General features: G+C 39.5%; 1 protein-coding gene across 1 annotated transcript; it reads left to right on the forward strand.

Annotated features, from left to right (window-relative positions):
• Positions 1 to 20,448: 20,448 nt before the first annotated feature.
• LOC120473057 (G protein-coupled receptor 183-like) lies at positions 20,449 to 21,593 on the forward strand. The gene has a single exon (XM_039662679.2). The coding sequence runs from the start codon at positions 20,529 to 20,531 to the stop codon at positions 21,477 to 21,479; it is 951 nt and encodes a 316-aa protein (XP_039518613.2). The 5' UTR covers positions 20,449 to 20,528; the 3' UTR covers positions 21,480 to 21,593.
• Positions 21,594 to 23,332: the final 1,739 nt, after the last annotated feature.

Here is a 23,332-nt window from a genome sequence, read left to right on the forward strand (position 1 = left end):
GACATGCCAGAAATTCATCCGACCATCCGATTGTCGATCGTGAGAGGTTAATCGCCTCTCGTTTCTCCCTGTACACTGCACGAACACTGCACGAACACTGCACGACAAACGACGCACGATAAAGCTGAAAATCGGTCCGACACGAAAATGAGTCGCACGAGTCAGAATTCGGCTCAAAATCGGACGAAAATCGCACAGTGTATGCCCGCCTTTAGAGATCCAACGCACATGGCATCCTTTAGCGTCAATATAACACGCTTCGGTTAAGGTAGGTTTAGTTCTGGGTTAGGGTTAGACCACTAGGAGGCGCCTTCTGGCCCATATATATCTGCGTCTCATATTTATGCTAAAGGGTGCCATGTGCGTTGGATGGCAAAAGCGTCGTATATGACACCTTGGGATGAGAACGGGCTGGCGTCAACTATAGTCGCAAGTTCCGTTGTTATCAACGACTTTCCAGAAAACATAGTTTCAACGAACATTCGCAACCAAATTTGTGTGTTTGGAACGACAGCTCTCGAGCTGTGGTTAGAAGCATTTTCTTGTTTGTATGATATGTGGACTCAATAAATCCTTATCTTGGGACACATCAGCAAGCTGACATTCAGCACAATCTAGCTATGTCTTTTATTAAGAATACATACAAATGTCATTTACGTCTTTTTGTTTGTCAAGACCGTTTTCGAAGACTGCGCATGTGCAAACGTGCTCTACAACGTAAGAACGAGACTATGATTAAATCTGGAAATAGAGCAAAATGACTTAAAAATAAAATAGCCCTCAGATGACATGTACGTAATTTATCGCAAAACATCCAGAATTAATTAGATCACAAACAGATTTATAAGTAGTTATTACTCACCTACCTGCGTGACATCATTAACCAACGTGGTTATACGACCAATTTGCGACAATTTTGTGAGTGAATGCGAGTGCGCATTTGAAATATATATTTTCCCTCCCATCTCATGTTTTTTTTTCCATTATCATGTCCTTTTTGGGTCTCCGTAGACCACAACGTTAAAGGGTTAGTTCACCCAAAAATGAAAATTCTGTCAGTATTTACTCACCCTCATGTTGTTCCAACCCCGTAAGACTTTCGTTCATCTTCGGAACACAAATTAAGATATTTAAGATATTAAGATCGCTCCTGCATACAGTCCATAGGCTTCTTGAGGGACTGGCTCTTGCTGTCCCCGAAAAGTCATTAAAGACATCGTTAAAATAGTCCAAGTGACTACAGGGGCTCAATCTTAAGTTTATCAAACGACGAGAACACTTTTGTGCGCAAAAAAACAACAAAAATAAAGACTTTATTTCAACTATTCACTTCCTTCTCCATGTGCCTGTAAGTCAGTTAACGTAGTGTGATTGCGTAGAGCTACGTCACACGTAGGCTCACTATTGGCCGACACTGGTCATGTGTGTGTGATGCGTGTGACGTACAATAACAGAAGCTTACGCTATTAAACTAGTAACCTGACTCGCGCAGAGGGAGAAATAAACGTATAGTTGAAATAAAGTCGTTATTTTTGTTGTTTTTTTGCGCACAAAAGTGTTCTCGTCGTTTGATAAACTTAAGATTGAGCCACTGTAGTCACTTGGACTATTTTAACGATGTCTTTAATGACTTTTCGAGGACAGCAAGAGCCAGTCCCTCAAGAAGCCTATGGACTAGTATGCAGGAGCGATCTTAATATCTTAAATATCTTAATTTGTGTTCCGAAGATGAACGAAGGTCTTACAGGGGTTGGAACAACATAAGGGTGAGTAAATACTGACAGAATTTTCATTTTTGGGTGAACTAACCCTTTAAGCTTCTGAAAAACAAAACAAACAAACAAAAAACATTACGATGTTGTTTCTGAATGATAATCCTAATGGAGCCCCTAAGAAAAAATACAAGGATAATAAGAAACTTTTGCAAACGAAGAAATTTTCCCTCGCAAAAAAAAAAAAAATGTGAACAATTTCTCGGGGGAATGCAAATATTTGCGAGAGAGCGCAAAAGCATTGCCACAGTGTCCCTTTAGAGGCTTCGTATAATTCAGTTTATTTATGCAAAGAATTGGGGGAAATGAAGTAACAGAAGCAGCTGCTGCTGGACGAGATGGTCCTCCATTCCTTTCATCTGGGAAAGTCAGAACTTCCTATCAAAGAAAACGATGTAGAGGCATGTTTCCAACTTGGAAACTCATGTGGAAAGCTGGAACCCCAGTTTCACTGAGATTTGTTTTGCATAGTAATCCAGTGATTTTATGCCAACCTTTCTTTCATTTACAACAACATCTCTAAATGGCCAACATAAAATAAGATATTTAATTCTGAGGAATCTGGTGAAGAATATGTGTTAAGAGGCAGGATTATTCATTATTACTGAAATATAATAATTTCTTTGCAATTTGCATAGAAGAGTTATTCAGTGCGTGCCAAGGCACCATCATTGCATTTGATGAGATGATTGGTCTGCATGCCAAACCCAAGACGTGCACACATTCACACTGTTTTTCTTCCATCTCCTGAAGGTTGAGTCAGTCATGGGAGCAGTCAAAAACGCCGCTCAGATGCAATTAATCTTCTCTTGTCTTGCATGATATGTTTTACCCACAACGCAAGAAAATTAACCATTGCTATGTAAAATGATTTAAATTACACTAGAGGCCTGAAAACCAAAATATTTTACAATGATCCATTTTCTGTTCCATTATAGACATGGTGTGTCTTTTATTTACTTAAATAACATATGCTCAGCCATAAAAATATATTAAAATGGGGGACTAAGCATGCAGACTGATGTGCTCTTGCTTACATATTGTTTTGGACAGTGCAATACATTTCATCAACATTGCCCACAGGCTATTTACATTATTTCTATACATTAGAAACATTTGGGTGATAGAAATGAGTATGTTCTAGAAGCAGGACATTTTGTATACTTACTACAACAGTGTTATTTCAGCCTTGAAGATGATACAATTATGATGTCCATTAAAGCCTTACTATAGCAAAAATAAATAAAAACGGTAACACTTAAAGCACTTTAGCTACGTTTAATGCATAATAAAGGTATTCATAATGTACATTATAATCCATATGTTTTCTTTAATAATTGTAACCAAAGTTTTATTTGCAATTATACGGGAAAGTTCTGACATCCTCTTTCCCAACATGGCATGTTGCATCTATTTTATAGATTCTGGTCAAATGGAACTTACATGATTACTTTGTATATTCGTAGATATACACTTACCTAAAGGATTATTAGGAACACCATACTAATACTGTGTTTGACCCCCTTTCGCCTTCAGATCTGCCTTAATTCTATGTGGCATTGAATCAACAAGGTGCTGAAAGCATTCTTTAGAAATGTTGTCTCATATTGATGATAGTATAGCATCTTGCAGTTGATGGAGATTTGTGGGATGCACATCCAGGGCATGAAGCTCCCGTTCCACCACATCCCAAAGATGCTCTATTGGGTTGAGATCTGGAGACTGTGGGGCCATTTTAGTACAGTCAACTCATTGTCATGTTCAAAAAACCAATTAGAAATGATTCAAGCTTTGTGACATGGTGCATTATCCTGCTGGAAGTAGCCATCTGAAGATGGGGACATGGTGGCCATAAAGGGATGGACATGGTCAGAAACAATGCTCAGGTAGGCCGTGGCATTTAAATGATTCCCAATCGTTTTCCGATTGGCACTAAGGGGCCTAAAGTGTGCCAAGAAAACACCCCCACACCATTACACCACCACCACCAGCCTGCACAGGGGTAACAAGGCATGATGGATCCATGTTCTCATTCTGTTTACGCCAAATTCTGACTCAACCATCTGAATGTCTCAATAGAAATCGAGACTCATCAGACCAGGCAACATTTTTCCAGTATTTAACTGTCCAATTTTGGTGAGCTCTTGCAAATTTTAGCCTCTTTTTCCTATTTGTAGTGGAGATGAGTGGTACTCGGTGGGGTCTTCTGCTGTTGTAGCCCATCCGCCTCAAGGTTGTGCGTGTTGTGGCTTCACAAATGCTTTGCTGCATACCTCGGTTGTAACGAGTGGTTATTTCAGTCAAAGTTGCTCTTCTATCAGCTTGAATCAGTCGGGCCATTCTCCTCTGACCTCTAGCATTAACAAGGCATTTTCGCCCACAGGACTGCAGCATACTGGATGTTTTTCCCTTTTCAAACCATTCTTTGTAAACCCTAGAAATGGTTGTGCATGAAAATCCCAGAAAATGAGCAGATTGTGAAATACTCGTACCATGCCTCGCTTAAAATTGCTTAAATCACCTTTCTTTCCCCTTCTGACATTCAGTTTGGAGTTCAGGAGATTGTCTTGACCAGGAAAACACCCCTAAATGCTAGCCATGTTGAACAGGTAATCCTTTAGGTGAGTGTAAAATTTAAAGATGTATGGCATTTAGGATTTGTAAAAAAATAATACTAATAATGGAAAGAAATAATAATAATCATCATCATGAAAATTGTTCATGTTTGTAAAAGTAGTATACAAAAATACTAAATATCTTTAGGATATACATCTTCAAGAATATCTTCGTCAGTTTTCATCATTCGTAAATATTATCAAGAATGACAGTGTTGGTACATCAGCCTTTTTTATTTTCTTTTGTTAACCTTTGTGAGAGAGTTTAGACAGATGCCAGTGGCGTCTCTCTCTCTCTCTCTCTCTCTCTCTCTCTCTCTCTCTCTCTCTCTCTCAGCCAGCAGAGAGAGAGACTGCTTCAAGTTTCTAATCACTGTTACAGTTATGCTCTTAGTAAGAATTTTAGCATTAAAGTTTCATTAGAGATTGCAATAGTAGCCTAATTCATATTAAATCATGGGCACGTGCTTATCAATGCATAATGTTAAAATCATTTTATTAAATTAAATTAGAACAGGCCACTTAATAAAATTAAAACATTTAAAATGCTAGGCAATATATACCACATTTCTAAAGTATTGTCTGCAATAGTTTTGAAATGTATAATTATTATACTTAAAGAATTATGCAAATATTTTGTTAAAATAAAAAACTAAATAAAATAAGACACAATATTAAGAACTTTTCTCTGATTTAATTTGGGATTTGTTTATTATTACACCAAAAAGGCAATGGCGTCAACGATCCAAATTCTGATCGGATGAGCTGAAAACTAACAAAGCAATAAATTTATGCTATTTCTGTTGCTGCCATTTAATAAAAACTACAAGCCACTCAAGGCCTTGACTTACCATAATTATACTATGAGCGAGGAGTATTATTAGGCATGACAAGAAGCAGAATGTCCAACACCCCCTTAAAACAATGTTGGGGAAAGTTGCTTTTAAGTGAAGTACCTAAACGTAATTTCGGGAGGGAACCCATCTAATCTTTCAATTAACCAAGTAATTAAAAAAGAACTGTTTTGGCACCATGTCACCTCCCCAACTTCACCAACATAATTTAGGCTATTCCAGACTCTTCCATTTGTAGTGCCACTGCCCCCTATTACTAAGTTGTTTCCTCAAGCCCCTTAACTAAGCACGGCAATCCAAATAAATGTTGTCTTTAACTTGCTTGCTTACTTTTTAACAAAAATAATAATTGAAAAGTTATATTTCTGGTTAATGTAATAAATGAATAAGTCTCAGGCTGAATAAAATGCAAATTCACACCTGTAGAGGGCGCAGCTCAAACTAATCTTTCAGTAGTGCTGCAGTTATGGGTCATAGAAGAGTAGAAGCAGGAGTTTTACACTCTTACTTCAGCAATATTGGATCACCGAAATTCAGCAACGTAGACATTTGTTAGACTAAGATTAAATGCGTAAAGTATATTTGTATTATTTAATATTGGCAGGTTTGCTTAAAGGTTCTCTAAGCGATGTGGGGCCAAAACATTTTTTGTCACATACATCAAACGTCTCCTCGCTATCGGCTAGCTGCCTGTCCCCTAAACACACTGTAAAAAAAACGCGGTCTCTGTAGACACCACAGGCTCCACAAACGGCAACAAAAACAATCATGTCTCACCCGGACCACGAAACCTAACAAACAGTGTTCCAGCCAATCACTGGCAAGAAGTATTTGAGGGTGGGTCTGGGGGGTTAGTGCGCGTGCACATGAAGGGGGTGTGTGTGTGAAGGAGATGGAAGCATCAGAGGGAAGTTTGAAAAATGGCCGAAACACGACCAAAGAGACGTCGTTCTGAAGAACAAATTAAAAAGAAGAAGGAGTCGGATAAAGAACGCACGAAGTTCCGAATTTACAACGGTAGCAAAGCTTTTGAACAATGGCGAGAACTCTGGCGGCAGAAGGGCTTCCAGTCCGACATTCAGGTTGCTCTGTTTTTGCTGGACAGGTGGGTAACGTTAAATTGTTTTTTTTTCTTCTAAATTGACGCTTTATGTTCGCCAAACCCACACAAGGATATAATTAGCTAGAACTATGCACGTTCACAATTATTTCAGGAAGCACGGAAGGGAGGGGGAGGAGATGAGATGCGGGGGAGGAGATGAGATGCGGCGGAGGGAGGGTCTAGCTAGCCTCCGATTTGTTTGAAAATATTCCGAACGTCAACAACACCCAGGATCGCTCGGAGAACCTTTAATATCCTGAATTTGTATTTCACTGTTTTTATTAATTTTGAGGAATACTGAATCTGTTTTTATGCAAGTGAGATGAGTAAAAGCATTAGAGGTGTGCAAAAAAATCGTTTCACATTTGAATCGCGATTCAATCTTTACCGATTCAGAATCGATTCATAGAATTCCAAAAATTGATTCATAGGCTATATTTTTTAATGGCGTGCAGGGGCGGAGTGGCAATCGGGTAAGTCGGCACTTTTACCGGTGGTCCGGTAGTGTTTCTATGGTTTCGAGGCTGCGAGGGCCGGTCTGATAAATAGTTATTGCAAGTTCTTGCTGCCCGCTGGTCAAACTGTGCAGCCACTCTGCTCAACCCGTAAATAAATGCATCGATCCGCAGATCTTATGTTTGAGTTCTGTAGATCTTTTGCCAAGCGTGTCAGAGGTGACGGGTTCTAAAACGCACTCGTATAGTTTTTTCTCTCTCTCATCAAAACCGAATATGTTCATCACGTTTGTGTGCATTTTATTTTGTGATTTCACCGGAGTCTCCACAACGGCGATAGATTGAAGCGCGCGTCCGAGAGAAGACTGCGCGAGCCACAGAGAACACTGTATATCGCAGCGGACACGAGCGCTCAGCTTGATTTCAAAAACAACAGGTCTCTTATTTAATAGCGACCTAAATGAATGCTCTGCTAGTTAACTGGAGATACCCGCAAATTACGCGCCTATGAACGACTTCACTGGATCTAAACAAATCAATCTAACCATAGATGTTACCAGTAGCGGTGGCTTTTTTAAATCTATTTAAAATATTTTCGCAAGGGTTCTATGAAATTAGTATTTTTAGGAAGTTCAATGTGCCCAGTCGAGTTCACATTTCAACAGTCAACCTGGTAGCTGAAGTAGGCCTACTCCTTAAACCACATTTAGCATAATTGTTTGTTTGATCTGACTATAGCACTTTAAAGCTAAATGTAAAAGCTTTTTATTTAAGTTTTATTTTAAACTTGAATTAAATGTATTTAAAAGCTGGCCAAAGCTTGCCACTTCGCACTTTTTAGTTGCAAAAGTTTTTATTTTTGTATGAAGACATATAAAGTAATATCAAACTTTTCTTTTAAATTATGTCTACTGCAATCAATCACATAGGGAAAAAAAATACATTTATGTAGACCTGCGAATCGTTTTTTGAATCGAGAATCGTTTTTGAATCAAATCGATTTTGAATCGAATCGATTTTGAATCGAATCTCGAGACAAAAAATCGGTATCGAATCGTGACATTTTCTGAATCGTGCACCCCTAAAAAGCATGTTCATATTTAGTCAAGAACTACAATAACTGGGTTACTTGTATTGCCCCCAACACTGCCTTTAACCATATTAAAATCACTGTAAAATCATACAGCCTCAAGTGATTAATACATTTTACAAAACACTATAACACTTTTTACTGATCTGAAGCTCTGCAATTTCCTTCTCATTGTTTATTCTGTGCATTTAAAGATACTGTTTGTTGTTGGGTTATTCGGAATGCTTTGTAACGAAATGAGTGACCTACATTGGTGTTCTTGTACAATATTATGAGACCTGACTATGAGAATCTTCTGAAAGCAAGCCATAATAAAGAAAAATTTGAACATTTCCGTTAGCTGATATAATGTGGAATAGAACAAAATCTGATAAGACTGTTAATAATGATTAGTAATACTTTTTTTTTCTGTCAGAACACTATTGAAGTATTTACATTTTGTTTGTGTGTTCCTGACTGAGCTTCATTTGTATTTGTTGCTAAATCTTTTTTATCTTCATTAACAAACCAGAAGGAAAGACTGCACAAACAAAACACTGTGACTCACTATACGCAGCCTTCTTGTTTTCCCCTACAATCTATTGTTTTCATTTACTAACACTTTGTAGATGGCATCACCATGAACATTAGCTGTCAGATGAACTCAACTGATAAAGACTCTATTTGTCGTCTCCATTATGACTGCGATGTGTTTTCCCCACCACACATTTTATCACGAGAAAAGCCCTAAACAACATTGTTATCCAAAAGCTGGTGCACTGCATTGAGCTATTTATTTCTTATAGATAAAAGACAACAAATAGAGAGGTTAAAAGTATAAACTGTGTATATTACACTCAGTAAATCTCACTAAATGTCTGAAATTTTACTAAAAGCGCAATCAGGGTTTTTCCCCAATCCTCTAATTGCCTCACACCATGTGTCTGCTGTGTGATTATTTGATTATTGGCCCATTTATCTAGCCTGGTTAAAACCAGACCATTCTCAGTTGTAACTGAGTTATGGTCTGGCAAAGCATCATAGACAAATTATTTCCGCCAACGGACGTCACAGATAGACCTAAAACCAATCAGCGATGAAGGAGATGATGCATGCAGAACGGTTGTTGTTCTTTGCTCGTTTTTTAACAAAAATGAAACGTTCAAATCGCGATAGCTGATTCGAACAAGTGATGTCTGACGGTGGCATCCATCTTTGTAATGTAGGCTACAAAATTAGCTTCAAAATCCCAGCGCTGTCGTCATCATTATACAGTAAAACCCGCCCCAACGTTTTTTATTGGTGCCTCGATTTAGACGGATTGGAAATGGGTTTGAATGAGCTCTTGTTGTCAAACTAACTTTCAGAGCAAATATAAATTTGCCAAAAGTTGTCTGGGTTTTCCCAGGCTACCATTTATCGTGACATCTGTGTGATCGATAACTTAGTTCTCCGGCAGTTTGGAAGCATGATTCATGCGTGCTTGATTTTCACTTTCAATTTCAAATTCGAATTCGATTGCGTTCAGCAGGGAGGGGAGCACTGTAACTTGTTTGGGCAGGCATGGCCCATGAATAAAATAACTGGTGCTGGTTCAAAGTTGGTTCAACTTGCGAACCTTCTTAGACCCTGTTTGTTTTGCCATTGACTAGAGAGCCCAGCGAACAACGTCGTTACGTCACTGTGTATGTCGCCATACATCTTAGCTTTCCCATTCCCGTCGTGTTGTTGGTCACAATAACCCAGCCCCCGATGTAAGCATGACGTGGTAATAGAAGGGTTCTTGCAGCAAAGAGTTGGTAGCGCTTTGGAACCAATTTTCCTAGGCGAGAACCGGTTCTTTGGCTGTTGAAACACAAAGAGCCTGGTTCGCGAGTAGGCACCGCCTACCGCTGAACTGGCTCTCTAAATGCTTTGGTGGAAAAGGGGTACCCTTGGCACCCACCCTGGTTCTGGGGACACATCACCTGAGCTGTAAAGGTCACGTCGCTTCATCACAGTGGAGACGCAGGAAAATGACAACGCTGATTGGCACCACAAGAACAAGAGAGTTCCAAGCCATTCACTAGACTATCCTGTCCTGTGACCAGTGTTGCCAGGTTTCATAATCGCTTATTGGATAGTAACTAATGAATGGCACATTCTTGTTGTCTGAAAAAAAAAAAGCCCAAAATAAGTGACCACTGGTTTTGGTGGGTCGCATTCGCACGTCATACAGTCTGCCCCAATCCACTTCTTTGAAAGAGATTTTGTTTGATCTCTAGTCCTTTTCCGAAAAAACTATGGGTAAACTAGGCTTTTTGGTTTGTCCATCCCGAGAACTGCAAAAAATCCATTACAAATGACCTAATCACTCTTACATTATCGTACATGATTTCCATTACACTAGAGTAGATGTTAACTTGTACTCGGCTTTCACCAAGATAAGCACAAACTAAGACGTAGCTTTACAGTAAACTATGCTTCTCCATCCATTTACGCTTTTTTCCATATGGTGATGTGACTCTCCTTCTGTCCGGCGTTAATGGCTGCAGTGTACTTGCCGTGTCGGCACACACGATGGCTGCAACTACAGTGTTGTCTCCCCAGTGGACCAGCACGACAACCGTCTGGATTGAGCCGAGTAGGGGACATCTCTAGGGTCTTTAAGTGTGCACCTTCCACCCTCAGTGTTTCGTCGACTAGCCCATGACACCTCAAGAAAGCTCGATAGTGACTCTGGCGTCCCAGAGTCACCCCCTCTCTGTCCCCCACTCAACTCAACTCAGTCCAGCTTACTGACCTTTACATCCCTCCTGCTGCTGAGGTTGCTCCTTCCTCATAGTTCACATGTGATCTAGCCACAATCTCTCCGCAACCCAACCATACGCACCAACCCATCATCGACACGCTCTCTGAGCCAGTGGACGCGCACTGTTATGATTGCACACACTTCTCTATGGAAATCTTGAAATGTCGTGACTTTAAAGGGACAATGTGTACTTTCTTATGTATTTTATTATTTAAAATCAATATTTGTATTCATAAATATGTCCTCAATGGTGTGCTAATACCTTTGCCAATTATTTGACATATCCTCATAAACAAAGAATTTGTTATCTTCATATACATAGGCTTCTATGTAATTCCGCCATCTTGAAAAACTATAATAGCAGAGAGTTTGATAAAATATTTGCTTTGTTTTTGCATTAGAACCACACCAGGCATTTAGTCATATTACAAAATAATTTATTGAAGACACTTCACCACGTGACAGCAGCAAGCAGCTAGGGTCCTGATTGGTTAACGTGGTGCAAATTGATGTCAAAGTTCAGATTTTTCAACTTGGGAGGCAGGCACGAATTCGCGTCAAATGCGTGAATGAACATATAGTGCCAGGCGGTCAATCTGCGCCGCAGGAATTTTTCTACGCTAGATGGGAAAAATTCATACGCATTGTCCCTTTAATCTAGTTTTTTTATTCAACTTTAATCTCGAAATATTTCGACTTTAATCTCGAAATGCTATATATATATATATATATATATATATATATATATATAATTTTTTTTAAGGTCGTGGTTCAGGGCTTCCGTAATATTATAATTAATTGAAATAACTAATATTTATCATAATAACTTTCCCTCCCTCTTGCAGTGTCTTTGATGATGTGTTTTCTGGCGTGAGGGCGGGGCAACCTGTCACTCCCATGAGATCGACCAATAGCAAACTACAACCATTCATTCAATTCCCCATGGATAAAATCAAGCCCCGCCCCTTTTCTTGTTCAAGCAGCCGAAGGCAGAAAATATTGTTTTCAGAGATGTTTTGATTTTATTTTATCGGAAAGCATATAAAATGGTGATTAAGAAATGTTTTTTGCAATGTTGGCGATTTTCACAGTATAACTGCATGCTAACTGTATGCAACTAAATTTCCACTTTCTCAAACAATCTGTGGTTGCAGAATTTCTTAACTAGACATATACAGATGTGTTGTGAGAAAATGTGTGGTGGCCTTGACTGTTAAATCATGGATAGATGCCCTGTTTTCATTCCCTAATGGATTCTGTCTAACTGAGCTCAGACGCTAAAACCTATAGAGATTAATAAGACATTTGAAGCATCATCTTCTGACAGAGTCAATCCATTACTGGCTGAAATGGCAAGCCAATCTCTTTATCCACTTTCACATAGCACTTACCTATTTACGCAAGTAAAAAGGAACATTCATTTGTGAGGTTGACAATGTAGAGTGGAAGACTGAGACTTTTTTTATTGTCAATTGCATTGTTCTAAAAATTCTTTTGCAAAACCATCCTTGCACTAAATTTAATACAACAATTTATATAAGAATGGTTATTTGAAGTATGACCTCAGATGAAATAGCTGGACCTTTTAAGCTGTAATTGAACAATTTGGTACGCTATTATGATAATGTCATGTTTGTTGAAGAATATTGTTTGTAAATATAAATTGTGTTACTTGATCTCTGAAAGATCACTAAGCACAGATCACTACTGCTCTCTCTTGCCGTTAAAGACAAGAATACTCCAATGATGCCTGTCCAACTCTATTACATTAGTGAGATAGAACAATCTGGCAATGCTTTGCTGGATGGCTTTTTTTTTTACACGCAGGTGCCATAGAACTTTTTCTCACTGATCCAAAATAAATCATGTGAAGCAGCAGTATAAAACCAGTGTAGACCATATATAAAACCAATGAAGATCTGTCAAAGAACCTTCTCACACTATTTCTCTTCTTAGGCAAGCTTTGAAGAAAGCTTTTTTTCAATACCCATTTCAGTTTTTAGTGCATTTTATTACAACTAACCTCAAATTTAAGGAGCCATGGTGGATCCTTGGTGGAGAGGCCAGGTGGAACCAGGGGGATGATGGACGGAGGTAGAGCTGACGGTTGTGTAGACTTAGGAAGAGCCGAAGAGACTGGGTGACACCAAAGGACCTAGAGACCAATCCGAAACTGTGATGACATGCGGCCGTGGTGGAGCCAAGGTGCCGGAAGACTTAGGCGGAGAGGTCAAAGGGATGGACCAAGGTGGAGCTGAAGGGACGAGGAAGCCCAGTAGACCCAGAAGGAGGGCGGTCCCAGGTGGAGCCGAGGGAGCGAGTAGCCAAGGCGGAGCCGACTGGTCGACAGGCCGACGTGGAGTGATGGGCTCGGAGGTTCTAGGTGGAGCCAGAAGGTTGGCACACCAGGGCAGAGCTGGCGAACTGCAAGTCCAATGCCCAAGGATGAGACGAATGGCTGAAGCGGAGAAAGGGCCAAGGAACTGGACAGCTTAGGCAGAGAGGGTTACAAGACAGCCTCCTTGGGCATGACAGGGCAGGCAGAGAGTTAAAAATGGGCTCTTTGGCATACAAAGAACAGGCAGAGAAGGAAGGGTGGGAGTATCATGAACTAAACTGACATGGTGCTGAGCGACGAAACTGACGAAACTGACTTGATTGCACTGGGCAATGAAGCAGACATAATGTTGGGCACAGGCATGGTGTTAATCCTTTTACTCTTCTCTATGATCACAATGGGGTTCATGCATGGCCCACTAACGTCAGCCTTGGTATTTTGGTCCGGGCTCCACTCCGTGCCCTCGTACTCTCTAATAACTCCCACAGGTAAGGACACAGAGACTGGCTCACATACTTGGTCAGACTTCTCTTCTCGCTCAGACTACGGGACAAACTTGGCCTTGGGTTATGCTCCTTGATGAAAGTGATGGCCAGCTCACGCAACGGGTCAGACTGGGCTTCTTTGGCTCTGGGTCTGCGGTGGGATCCTCCTTGGATGGCTTTGGCTCTTCCTTCATGGCAGGCTCTGTCATGAGGTTCTCCGTTGGGGGCTGCTGATGCCGCTGCAGGCCCAAGCTGGGCTGGTGTTGAGGGATCCGCACTGCTGCAATACCCACACAATGTTGAGTGTCACTTAAGGGCCATCTCTGGATGGGTACCAGATAGGAATCTCTGCCTGTGCAACAAGGGATAGGTCCCCTTGGGAGAGGTGGCGGTACTGCTAATAGATCCATTTTATTCTGGTCTGATCTTCTGTCATGCAAACAAACGGAAATAGAAGAGCAGGATCTATTTTGCATGCAATTATTTTAAAATTAAATCAAACTAAAAATCAAGAAGTAGACTAGAATTAGAAACAAAAACAACCATATATACATTGACGAGATCAGACAAAGATTGACTGAAAATTCAGACTGATCTCATGAAGTAGCGTGTGTATGACACGCCAATTCGTATTTCCATTTTTGGCGTGCTATCAAGACGCATAATCGCCTTTCAGCGTGTTTATGAACGCTGTTGACTTAACGTTATGTAAATGTATGACTTACCTCAACCCCGTCCCCAAATCTAACCGTCACTGGGGTTAATGGCATTATGACTGTTCCCTTACCATCCTAGGTAAAAAAAGATATGACTTACCTCAATCCCATCCCTAAACTTAACCGTCACTGGGGTTAATGGCATTTATGACTGGAGATTTGACTGCGTGTACGGACACGCGGAATGACGCGGACGTTAATGGCGTAGGCATACACGCATACACGCGGATACACGCTCATAGCTCAAAATGCGTAGAGATAACACGCCATCTGACTCGAAAGTGGCGTGTATGTTTACGCAAAAGTCATGATGTCATGTTGGAAAATTAAAACTACAAATACACAAAGAAACACTAGGGACAACTAGATACTAGATAATTAGCTAGACACAGGTGAGACACATGAAAGCAAGTTAAAAACCATGGTAACAAATGAACACAGACCAGGGAAACTGTTCTAGAGAAAGTGAAAACTAACTTGAACAAAACTCGAACCCAGAAACAGACATAACATAGATTAGATATACAAAGATTTCATGATACTGCCAGTCAAATGAAGTCAAGTCTTCTTTAACACTCTTGAAAATACAGTAAATATGACATGAAGGTGAGTAAAAAAAATGTCTGAATACTTGTTCGCGGGTAAATTATTTTATTTATTTATTTGAACTCTTCATTTAATATCTTTAATTTTGTTAAGCAACATCAAAAAATTATATATTGCTCTGTCATGGAAGACAACAATCTGCCATTGGTTGGCCAAACAGTCCCACCTCCAACTCCCACCATCATTAAGACAGTGTTGGTGTGTCAAACTGGAGAACAAACACAGTGGTTTATAGTGTTTACACATATCAGGGAAATCATATAAAATTGCTTATACTTGTATTTGCCTTTAACCCCATTTTCATACTGAAAAGAGAATGGATATGCTACAATGGCTCTGTTCCACTGCATAAATTAAAATACATAACCCACAAACAATACTGTATATTGCCTTACCATGTTCAGTTATACAGCATTTGTTGACTAAGCCTTAATAAATAATAAATAAATCCAGGGAGATTCCAACTCATCTGTATTTCATAAGCAGAAAAAAAGTCCATTAAGAGAAATGCATCGCTGGATTAATCCATAGAAAATAGATGCATAACACACAGCTGACTTCAAGTGCACACATACTGGCAGCAGAGTCCTGCACCTGTGCTCTCTGTTTGCAATGAAAGAGGGAACAAGACTGACATGAGGGCCTCTGGGCCAGTGGTATAAAACCAGGACCTGTCCCAAGATGCAAATCTGCCCCCAGACCGAGTTTTGGAGCATGTAAGTCGGAGTCAGGGGAGAGGTGTTGTGTGACGGTCTGGATCTCAGCTTATTCAGACTGAGTTTAACCTAGCCTGATCTGACTGACTTTATGCAGTCTTTTCACTGTCCTGATTTAAAGAGACACCTAAGCATAATAATCTATATAATGATTAATTATATTATTGTAATTTCTACAATTGTAAATTTTGTCAATTTAGAATGAAGCGAAATAATGGCTGATTCACTTCTATGCAGGCGTCCTTGTTATGATTCAAGAATAAACAGTAAAAGCGAAATTTCAAAAATGAAACACATTTTTACTTCGTACTCAATTACTTTTCAAATTGCCTCATCAAAAATAGCATTCAAGCCATTTAAAATCATTATCAAAAAGCACAAAATGATATACTCATTATTAGCAAGAAAAATCTTAATTATTTATCAAGTTCAAAACAGTTCTGATCCTGTGAGGACAGATGAATCTAGAAAACACAGTCTAATTCACCATCAGGGACCCGAGTCCAGAAAGCACCTCAAAAAAGATCCTCCCTCCAACCAACAATTGTAATTCCTCAAGGCCTTGTCATGTTTATAAAGCAGACTCCACAATCGGACCTGCATCTTTACGACTAAATTCATCTATCCGGTAAGAAGAATTCTTTTTCTTGTCTTTTCTGTGTCTTTGGTTATATTCCAAGCCCTAAATACTGTTGCATGCTTTTTATAATGTCGGCATTTTGTAGGTGTCACTAAACTTTTACAAGTAAATGGATGGTCTTGCTGTCATATTGGTTGCTTTAAAACAGGAGTTTCCAAACCTGCTCCTGGAGGGCCACTGTCCTGCCAAGTTTAGCTCCAACTTGCCTCAATGCACCTGTCTGGAAGTTTCTAGTATGCCTAAGACCTTGATCAGCTAAGGGGTTTAATTGGGGTTGGCGCTGAACTCTGCTAAATAGGGGCCGTATAGGAGCTGGTTTGGAATACCTTCATATATTGTACAAAAACTTTACATTATTGTTGAAAATTTGTTGTTTTGGGAACTTTCCAGATCAAGTTGTAACCTATTACTGTAAAAAATGTAAAACTATTACTATAAAAAATTAAAGGAACCATTAAACTAAAACCTATTTTGCTAGACTTTAAACAAAAGGTCACACTTACTCACTGTTCACTCATTATTCACAAATAATGACTTTTGCCTCAATAAACTCCCAATTACTGCTTATTAATAGTTAGTAGGTTAGGTAGCTGTTAAGTTTGGATATTTGGGTAGAATTAAGGGGTGTTTAATATACTTATGAAGAATAAGTCATCAATATGTGTTTTTAAATTACTGACAAACATCCAATTTCCCAGTAATTTGCATGCTATGCTAGTTAATAGTAAAAATTGAACTCTAAAGTGTTTCCAAAAAAAAGATTTGATATTACACAGAATAACAATCATGTCATTGTTTGAGAGCAATTAAAAATGACTTCTGACATAAATGTTTTTTTGTGCTCAAAAAAGCAAAACCAAGCCAAACCACATTTGAACATACTTTATAAAATCAAGTGCATATTATTACCCTGAACTGCAGGAGAAAAAGACAATTGATTAACAGTGTCATTTCAAGGAATCCTCCTAATATTTCTCAGCAATTGTGTTCCCACTGGAGAGAGTTTGGCCTGAAGGCAGAGCGAGAGAATAGGGCCACAAGGGTCCTTCTGAGGTCCCGGTGGAGCAGTTGTACTGAGAAAAGCATGAAGCTTACAGTCCCTTCAGATTTAACAGGGAGGTGCTTCACATAAGCTCTACTATAAAGGAGACAGATGAAACACAGAAGAAGTCCCTTAGTCCTTTGCATGTGATGTTAGACATGTTTTGTAGTCGCCAACAATACAAAATATTTTATTGATGAATAGTTCTGACTCTAAATTCTGAGTGTAAATCTGTGTAAATTCATGTTAAATGAAATTAAAATTGAAATCTGTGTAAATTCATGTTAAATTAAATTAAATTCCAAAAAAGCACCGAAGGGAGTGGAAAGTTCTGCGCGTGATCTAATGACGACGTGCAAATGAAAGAACACAGACAGAGCCGGATCATTTCCATAATGACCAAAGCAATCTACCAAGAGCAGCGTAAATTAGCATCTGGTTTAAGACATGCTTTTTTGGGCACTAAATTGACGAGCACAAACCGCCTTGCATGATTCTCTCCTCCCATAAATTTTACGTCTGAAAGGAAAACTCCTACAAATGCATACAGTATGCAATAATGTCAGCCGCAAAAATAACAATCTCAGCATGTAAATTTTTACTGCGTGTTTTTAGTAAATCCTGAGAGTTGTTTTTTAAACGCCAAAAGGGGGTAAAATAGTATATTAGTATTAGTAGTTAGTACATATGGCTTAAAGTGTGGTGTTGCCACAACCTACCAACAGGAGTATGTGTAACATTAACAGAAAAAAAGATATTTAAATGTTTACTTTTGTACTTCAGATTCGTTTTTTACTCAGTTTCCTTTGATTCGGGAAGGGTGGTAGACATGTATGATAGTGATTTCCCTCCTGTAACTGTTCTGTGTTTAGACTGATGTTACCGCATGGTCTCCCCTATTAATGCACCAAGTTGCAATGTGTCAACCATAAAGCTTAACTGAATGTGATTTGTTTTGCTAAAATATGTAAATTTAATTCATAAAACAGAAGCTAGCAAATTCATTTTCAAGTTGGACATTGTTGCTACAATTGCAAACAACACGCACATGAAGTCTGTCCGTATATATCTGTGCTGTAGAGACAGGGCGGGACTCATGTCTTGTACAGACCCTGATGGAAGTGTCTGTGGACAGGTGTGTTCATGTGCACTTGTGTTTGTACAGTGACTGCACTCCTGTGGGATTAGCTGATGTATTCTTAGATCACAAAATGTGACATGATCCACAAACTGCCTTTAAGCTTGAGGCTAGCAAAAGTGCTAGTGCTTTTTATTGCATGTTTGATTATTTGACACTAAACTCCCAGATAGCAAACTGACATTGAATCAACGTGGAAATATGACATTGAAACAACGTTGATCTGACATTGTTTTGCTCATCGAATTAACGTTGAACCAACGTCAGACGCGTCATTCTTTCAAAACTAACGGAAAATCAACTTGAAATCAACGCGTTGTTTCAACGTTATGAAAGCAAACCAATTTTCGATTTTCATTTAGCTTTGAAGAATGCCGCGTCTGACGTTGGTTCAACGTTAATTCGATGAGCAAATCAACGTTGTTTCAATGTCATGAGAGACGTCGTTTCCACGTTGATTCAATGTCAGTTTGCTGTCTGGGCTAGCAGCTCCAGACTGATCTTGAATTATTTCATGGAAACTAATATGTTTAAATCTTAATTAAACAATTTAATAATCAATAAAAAAGGAATCTATACCTGTATGATAATGCGTTGTAGCCACATTGGTCCAGAGGTTTGGAAAATGGATGAATGTGTAGGTGACATCGTCTGGCAACACGCAGGAATTCGTTTGGCATGACTGCCACAGTGCATTATATATGCTCTAGCCATTGAGTGCACATTGGTTGTACACTCATTATTAAACGAGTGCAGTCGGAAATGTCCTCTATGCTTTCGGACACGGCTACAAATGGCTATCCCCTCAAATAGTGCGCTAGTGGGCAATTTCGGACACAGTCATCATAACCATTGGAAGAAGTACACACTTTTTGGGGTGTTCGCACGGACGGAATGGGCTTTATGCACAGCTGCACTACTTCCTGAACTTCAGCCAGCTCCTTGTTTCCTGTCTGCCATTATTGGGCAAAATTGATTAATTCAGGTGTGTCTGATTATTGTTGCCATGACTACTGAGGTCAGGCACACCTGAATTAATCAATGTGTCCAATAATGGCAGACAGGAAACAAGGAGCTGGCTGAAGTTCAGGAAGTAGTGCAGCTGTGCATAAAGCCAACTGGGAACGATTTTAGTTATAGGAACTTGGTTTCAGCCAGTCTGATTTTATATTCAGAACTGAATTTGTGAGTTTGCCATTGTAATGAGTTCAATTAAAGGATTAGTTCACTTTTGAAAAAAACTTTTGCTGATAATTTACTCACCCCCATGTCATCCAAGATGTCCATGTCTTTCTTTCCTCAGTCGAAAAGAAATTAAGGTTTTTGATGAAAACATTCCAGGATTGTTCTCCTTATAATGGACTTCAATGGGAACCAGGTCCAACCGAGGTCCAAACGACAGTTAATAACAGTTTCAGATGCAGCTTCAAATGTCTTTAAACGACACCAGACGATGAATAAGGGTCTTATCATGCGAAACGATCGGTTATTTCAAAACTTATTCCAAAAATGTAACTTTTCTAAGGACAAATGCTAGCCTTGTAATATATTGTGAGGCGCTTTTGTAACGTCACATAATACGTAATTACGTTCAAAAGGTCACGGGCGACGTAGCCGGAAGTACAGAATCAAAATCGTCCGACATCGTTGTTTTACCTTTTAATTCCTTTTTTGTAAACGGCGTTTGAGTTAGTTTGCACGTTCAACCTATGCGTTCAACTTGTAAATACTCTGACTCTGTACTTCTGGCTACGTCGCCCGTGACCTTTTGAACGTAATTACGTATTACGTGACGTTACAAACGCGCCTTACAGAATGGAGAAAGGCTAGCATTTGTCCTTAGAAAAGTTACATTTTTGGAATAAGTTTTGAAATAACCGATCGTTTCGCATGATAAGACCCTTATTCATCGTCTGGTGTCGTTTAAAGAAATTTGAAGCTGCATTTGTAACTGTTATAACTGTCGTTTGGACCTCGGTTGGACCTGGTTCCCATGGAAGTCCATTATAAGGAGAAAAATCCTGGAATGTTTTCATCAAAAACCTTAATTTCTTTTCGACTGAGGAAAGAAAGACATGGACATCTTGGATGACATGGGGGTGAGTAAATTATCAGCAAAAGTTTTTTCAAAAGTGAACTAATCCTTTAACACATTATGTTTTTCTGTTCATTCTAGATCCTCGGAAGTCATGGAGGGTCAACTGCGTCATGACACAAGATTCAGCTACATCTTCAGAAGCAACCCGTCCGCCTCTAACCTGACAACCGATTCAGCCAATGTGACGCATGCCTTCAATGTGTTTGATGGGTGTGAAGACATGATGGCTGGTTACAATTTTGACCTAGCTATACAGTCCATCAACGTGATCATAGGAATACCTGCCAACATCCTGGTCTTAGCAAACCTGATAAACACGCGGAATGAGCCTTCAACTTCTGACATCTTCCTAGGTTGCCTGGCTTTCATGGACGCCTACTTCGGATTTATGACTATCATAGCGTTCCTCAATCTCTACTACTGGAAGAGTGCTATGGGTTGGAGGGCTCTGAAATTCTCTTATGGCGTTAAAGACACCACCGGGCCGCTCTTCCTCTCGTGTGTCTGTCTGGATCGATTTATAGCCGTTCTCTTCCCCATCGCATTCGGACAGTTGAAGGACATCAAATACAGGATCGGCCTGACCATCGTGGTTCTGCTGCTCACTTTTGCTTATGCTTCGGCCAAAGCTGTTGGTGGTCTGCCCAACTTTGAAAAGGTTTTCACTTTTGAGGTCTTGTTTGCTTTTACTTGGATGGTGGTGTGTAACGTGACCATCCTCTGGGCCCTGAAACGCTCACGAGGCTCTGGTAAAGATGAGATGCATCCGATGAAAAGAAAGGCGTTTAAGATGGTGCTGTCTATCTTGATCATCATCGTGAGCAACTATCTTCCTCCACTTGCTATGTTCCCCTTTGAAGACCATTATCCACACAAGACCTTCACTTGCTATGTGCAGCCAGTGGGTTATGCCTTTGTAAACATCAGCAGCACTATCCAGCCCTTAACTTATTTGTCCCGCCTGGAGAAAGTACCATTCTTGCCTGATTCTTGGGTAAAGAAGTTAAGCTGCAAGGAACAAGACAAGCCCTTAAAGGAATGATAACTTCTGGCAGGGTCTGAAATCAATGTACTATACTACTGATATACTGGCATTGATCATAAAATGTAAGTTTGTGGCTTTATTTTTATAGTTCTTTAGTTTTCAAAATATCTTTGTAAACTTAATAATAAGTAAACTTGTTGGAAATTTATAACTACAACTACTTATTTTACTAGATGTTTCTAAGATCTAGATGATCTTTCTAGTTGTAATATATACTTTGTTTGAAGTGTTAAACGGTATCTGTTGTAAATCCTGAGACACACCTAAATGAAACATTCAAAGATTAATTTAAAGAGTTGTGGCGCCACCGTGTGTTACAGACAAGAAAATAAGGCAAAACCAGAAGTTGCTTGTAATAGTTCTCTGATTTATTAAATCTATTATCAAACATTTATTTGTTGTCGTTAATTTAAACTACTGTGATCCCATGAGGTAACTGTGACACTTGAGACAACCAATAGCTATATTTTCTTTGTCTCGGTTGTGTGTCAGTTGAAGCGCTTTCGGCTGATAGTTTAAACTGTGTGGAAAGTCAGTTTACAGTGGAAGAATGAAAGGTTGTGAACAGACAAGGTTTCTTCCTACATTATCCAGCTGGAAGAAGACAATAGCAGTCAGAAGGAAGAGAGAATGGCATTGCTGACTAAACCCCCCACCACCCACTCAGCTTTTGCTTAATTCGGTTGTTATTTTCCTTATGGAGATCATCATAAATAGCATTTTTTTGCAAGTAAGTGTTTGAATAATGAATAATACCAGTTTAATATCATTTTATAAAATTAAAATGCTTAATTTTATGTAATGTCTCTTAATCTTTAGACATGATCCGAGTTCAGTCAAATCGCTTCAACCCCACTGATCGAGGTGTTTATGCTGGTTTACAAGCAAACTGGTCTTCCAGAGAGAATTGGTCTGCTCATGGAGGCTGCTGGATGAATCGAGGTTTAATGGCTATCATTGACCAGGTTTGCAATCTACTATATGTGGTTTTTAATGATCTTTCCTGAATTTCTTTTACAGAATGACTTAAAGGGTTAGTGTTGGTGCCAGGTATTGATTGATGACTTTAATTTTGAATTTTTTCACTTCCACTTTGTTACGTCCTTGTTAGAGTGCCCTCCTCCCACCCCGGAGACTCTAGTTCGAATCCCGCTAAGAGCAAGTCGAGTAGGACTGGCTATAATTGGTGCTGTGACCTGGGTGGGAGTGAAGTTTAGGGGGTTGGTTGAGTGTAACGGACGTAGGCCAGTAAGAGCTGTGCGTGTAAACTTCACCCCCTGTCCTTAAGAGGCACATAAGAGGCTCCAGTCTTTAGCGTCCATGTTAGCGCACCCACCTCCCACGCCAGATACCCCGGTTCAAATGCTGCTCTGAGCTGGGTGAGTAGGACTCGTAACACTAGTTCTGTTTGAAGTTAAAAGGGGCATGAACTGGCTTTTTAAATTTGATTATATTGTTGTCTGTGGTCAACTTATGATGTTCGCTTGGTTTTTACATTCAGAAACATCTAAATGAATAAGTAATAGGCTATTTTCTTACCCTAGTTTTGAGCCTAGCTCAAAAACGCTCGGTTTTTATGGGCGTCTTGGATTGAAGACTTGAAAGTAAACACCAAGCATGCCGCACAAGCCCTCAAAAGTGAAGCCAAAACGTCTCGATCGCCCCCCTGTGACCGGTCCTAGTATAGCTCATAAATCCCGCCTCCCCATGTTATTCAATGGGACGCGAGACCAACCAAACAATTAAATTACACTTCACATATCCTTTTTCCAAAGATAGTTTCTGTCATTTACTGTAGTTTCTATCACGTTGATGTAATTTCAAGTGTTCGTTTTTAAAATAATTTTGTT

Source organism: Pimephales promelas, chromosome 3 (genome assembly GCF_988280905.1).
Source record: "Pimephales promelas chromosome 3, fPimPro1.hap1.1, whole genome shotgun sequence".
Lineage (NCBI taxonomy): Eukaryota > Metazoa > Chordata > Actinopteri > Cypriniformes > Leuciscidae > Pimephales > Pimephales promelas.